We start from the raw sequence: 4651 nt of genomic DNA, 5'->3' as shown, positions 1-4651 counted from the left end.
GCACATTTACGGGAGCGTAAGGCCCGACAGGCCGTCGCACGGCCAGGGGGGCGCCCATCGGCCCCCCCCTGCGTTCAACAAGCCGACGAGTCTTTACGATCCGTCTTACGCGATCTGGAACTACGATCGGCCGAATGATCTCGGCCACGATCGACCTACGTACACCACTCGTCCTCCGTACACCACTCGTCCTCCGTATCACGCGGTCCAGGTGGACTATCTCCAGGACGAGTACGACGGTGCCTATCCGCCCGCCGCTTCCGGCGTACACGTGCCGGCAATCGAGGACTCGTCCAACGCCGCCGTGGACTACTCTAGATATCGTGGTAATCGCACGAGAATGCACACGCAGACTGTTGCACCGATATGTGTCGAGCACGATGTGTGTCGAGATTTTTATGAAATCGATTAATCGGCGAGTTCGGATTCCGATGTTATGTAGGCTTGCAGAACTTTTGCCATGCGTTAACATGGAAATCTGAACTCATCGAAGTTACAATTAAAATAGTTTTAATGCCTAATATCGAGCTTATGCATTTTTTCTTATGCTCGTTGCGCTTCGATCGTTGCAGCGGACTGAAATTTTCAAAGTCTACTTGATTATTGGCTCGGATACGCTCGATGTCGACTAAACTATAATCGATCGACAAAGCACTAGATTAGAAAACAGATGTTATTATACGATCTAATAGATAACTATTGGATACGATAAAAAAAAAATAGTAGGACCTTAAAGCGTGCAGAGATCACGGATATACAGAATTATAGCTTCAACGAAAATCATTACGAAATACACGAGACGAACTGTGACGAGTTTTATAAAACAGATGATTCATAAATATATATAGATATTTACTATTAAATATATTTAAATATAAATTGAAATAAATTATCGATCTATAATGATCCCAATAATCGAAAAGTTTCATGATCGAGACAATATCCAAACAAGCACGCAATCCTTTGCACGGAAACTGCACGAGAATGAGTACTTCCGCCGTCACATCGCACATTCTACCGCACAAAGCTGCCGGAAAACGATCAGAAAATTGGATTTGTGAAGAAAAAATGAGAGAACGCTGGAAAAGGTGAAACTTGACTGTACAGAAGACAAAAAACGAAAGACAGAAAAAGTGAGAAACGTGAAAGACAATACTGAATAGAAGACTGCACAACGGAACACGGAAGAAATAAATAATCGCATTCTTAATAATTCTCTGGTTTTCTTAAATATTAAATTGTAAAATAGAAATATGAGATATGATAAGAATAATTGAAATATAAAAGTTGATTGGAATTTTAATATTTTTGAGAAAAATATAAAACCTTTAAACATATATGTGTGTGTCTATCATTTGTATTTATATATGCAATTGTATTCACATATTTATATTTATAAAGATTCTATTCGTGACTGATTACTGCAAGATTTTCTTGCAATAGTCTTGATTAATATATATCGCGGTAATAAATTTACAATATATTCTCTGAAATTGCGTGAACTTTCTACGCTTATATTAACTCGCTATACTTATTTTCTGCTTTCTGTCTCTCGCCAAGGCGCAAGCAACACTCCACAAAGAAAGTTTAACTGCACACAATATAATTGTAGAAAGTATCAGTTAAAAAATTTTCAGCATAAACTTATCCTCTCTACATCTCGTATTTTCATTTTCTTCTTTACGACGCGAATCGCACAAGCAGCAACTCTTCAATCTTTCGTCTCATCCAACGAAACGTCACCTCGCGTCACATAATGTCACTATCACAAATTATCAGGCACTTACTCTCTTACATTTATTTTCGATCGTTAATAACGTCGTCTCGTTTCAGGCTGCGGCGAGCTCTACACTAGGAGCAACAGGATTGTCGGTGGCCACTCGTCCAGTTTCGGCAGCCATCCGTGGCAGGTGAGGTCCTTCTCGTGCAGTTTCCTCCTCCTTGTCGCTGCTCGGCCACCATAAATATCTCTCGCACGGCTCTCGCCGAGCGACACACTCTTCCTTTCCTCTGCATTATTCATCGAAAACGAGCCATCAATTTGCGCGTCTAAGCGAGAAGGAAAGAGAGAGAGAGAGAGAGGACAAGAGAAAAATAATCTATTAAATCTTCTCCAAAGGCCCGCGAGCCATGACACGGCCTCGAATGCATATTTCATGTAATGTACTATTAAATGAATCTCTCTCGACATTCGCTCTGTTGCAGGCTGCTATTATCAAATCGGGGTTTCTCAACAAGAAGCTATCTTGTGGCGGCGCCTTGCTGAACAACCGATGGGTTGTCACCGCGGCGCACTGTGTTGCGACGTTAGTATCGTGACATACTGTCGTAAGTGGTATGATAGATATATTGATCGATGCATATTTTATATTCCAGGACACCCAATAACAATTTGAAAGTTCGACTTGGAGAGTGGGACGTTCGAGATGCATCAGAGCGACTGCTCCATGAGGAATACAACATCGAGAGGAAAGAGGTTTCGCCTTTAAAAATATTACGTACCTTTAAATCGAGATCTTTAAAGCCTTATTAATCTAAGAATATATTTACAAAAGCTCAGCACGTACAATGCATGCAAAAAACATAATTATAAAAAAAAAAATTCGAAATATTTTCTTTAATACAAAATCTTAAAAGATTGATTATTTGATAACAATCATGCTAAAAGTCGTAATAATAACAGGTACATCCACAATATTCTCCTACCGACTTTCGGAACGACGTGGCTTTGGTTAAGCTGTCTCGGACGGTAGCTTTCAAGCAGCACATTGTCCCGGTTTGCCTGCCGGCGAGGAATTTGAAGCTCTCCGGCAGAACCGCAACCGTCGCTGGTTGGGGACGAACCAGGCATGGTCAAACTTCGGCACCATCCGTTCTTCAAGAAGTCGAGGTCGAAGTGAGTATACTCTCGGCCGACGTATTTGCCTTTGATGATAAAACGCTTTCTCGAAAGCGAATTATACGCGGTATAAGTACACAATAATATTATTTTCTACGCGTAACGCATTCTTCTATATCTCTTTACTTTTTTAATTTTAAATGATGTTTTCACATTAATATATTCATAAGAGAGAGAGACTGATATAATAATATTATATATATTTAATATTATTATATAATATTAAATGGCTATATGTGTCTGACAAGAGTTTTGTTTGTTGTAAAAAAATTATAAAGAGATACACACATATTTATATACATGATATTATTTAATTTAAGCGGTAGATAATTTTTATTATTATGATACATTATTGTCATATATTTTTTTCAGGTAATACCGAACGAGAGGTGTCAGAGGTGGTTCAGAGCAGCTGGAAGAAGAGAAACCATTCACGATGTATTCCTGTGTGCAGGATATAAAGAAGGTGGACGAGACTCTTGTCAGGTAATAAGATAAAATATACAGAATGATCGAAAAAAATATTTGATTAATATTTTCTTTTTAAATATTTTAATCTTTTAAATATAAACATATGCTTGTGTGTGTATGTGGAATTATATAAAATTATGTGTATAAATTAATTTGTAATAGGGTGATTCGGGTGGACCGCTCACGATGTCGGTAGAAGGCAGACACGTTTTAATCGGTTTGGTTTCCTGGGGCATCGGCTGTGGTCGCGAACACTTGCCCGGCGTATATACCAATATCCAGAAATTCGTACCTTGGATCGATAAAGTTATGAGCTAAGCGGAGAAGAGATATTTCAGTTCCTTCGAAGGTTGTGGGTTGCTTCGCCCAAAAAAAAGGAAGAAGAAGAGGAACATGCGAGAACGACGCGCACAGTTACCAAAGTCTTGATTCATTGTTTAAGAACTTTTGCGATCGTACTCGATTATTCTTGAATGACAGGCACTCTCTCGAAAGTGCTAAATAATAATGATGTTTGTTATGGCGTTGTATAAAGTATATTCAAAGCTGATAATGAAAAGTGACAAAAATTACAATCGATGTATCCCAACGATCATTTTGCTATGCCAGGAAAAAGTTGTTGAGATGTTGATTAGTGGCAATGAATGGGATATTTGATAGGAAGAACATTTAAGCTGCTTGTAAGCTTCGTTGTTATTATTCATATCGCAAATAATTTATTATCATACATATTAAAACTGAAAGATATGATTTATTTTTGAATTTAGTTCTGTTATTTAAATATTTGAAATGAATATTAATTCAATATAACAAATTATTAAATTAAAATGTTTTTACGATAATTACTTATATTACATAGAAATTCGTAATAATTCGAGAAATATTGCATATTTTAAAAGTATTTAGAAAAAGTATTTACTTTAATGACACGCGTGATGTAATATAAGTGAGAATTTATTAAATTTATCTTGAGATTCTATCTGTGCATAAAAATTTATATTTTGCCAAACTTTTACATGAAATATATATACTTGAAAAAAAAAACAAGGAGTTATGTCAAAAATTTCGATAACAGTAAATTTATCTAATTTTATATTGATTTCTCAATGATAATATAGATAAACAAGCTTTGCTTTGATATGATAAATATAACTTTTATTTGTGCTAGCATAGCCCACGCATGCAATTTATTCATGAGATTTTTCGATATTCTATTTTTATTTAAATATTTTTATAAAATGCAACTCCTCGCTTTCATGATAGATATAACAGAAATTTCTT

At 36.6% G+C, this 4651-nt stretch overlaps 2 protein-coding genes across 2 annotated transcripts; both read left to right on the top strand.

The window, feature by feature from the left end:
• Positions 1-984: 984 nt before the first annotated feature.
• Positions 985-2346, top strand: LOC115239021 (serine protease 41-like; the record flags this gene model as incomplete). Its single annotated transcript, XM_029813308.1, is given in 3 exon segments — positions 985-1057; positions 1834-1910; positions 2206-2346. Coding segments are annotated over 3 exon segments (291 nt in total), but the record flags the coding sequence as incomplete, so codon positions are not given.
• Positions 2293-4102, top strand: LOC115239037 (serine proteinase stubble-like). The gene is made up of 4 exons (XM_029813344.1): positions 2293-2476; positions 2684-2896; positions 3272-3385; positions 3533-4102. The coding sequence occupies exons 1-4, from the start codon at positions 2357-2359 to the stop codon at positions 3686-3688; spliced, it is 603 nt and encodes a 200-aa protein (XP_029669204.1). The 5' UTR covers positions 2293-2356; the 3' UTR covers positions 3689-4102.
• Positions 4103-4651: the final 549 nt, after the last annotated feature.

The sequence above is a fragment of the Formica exsecta genome, unplaced genomic scaffold (assembly GCF_003651465.1).
Source record: "Formica exsecta isolate Colony F162 unplaced genomic scaffold, ASM365146v1 scaffold363, whole genome shotgun sequence".
Classification (NCBI taxonomy): Eukaryota; Metazoa; Arthropoda; class Insecta; order Hymenoptera; family Formicidae; genus Formica; species Formica exsecta.
The sequence above is the reverse complement of the archived record's forward strand: the minus strand, read 5'-3'. Positions and strand labels throughout refer to the sequence as shown.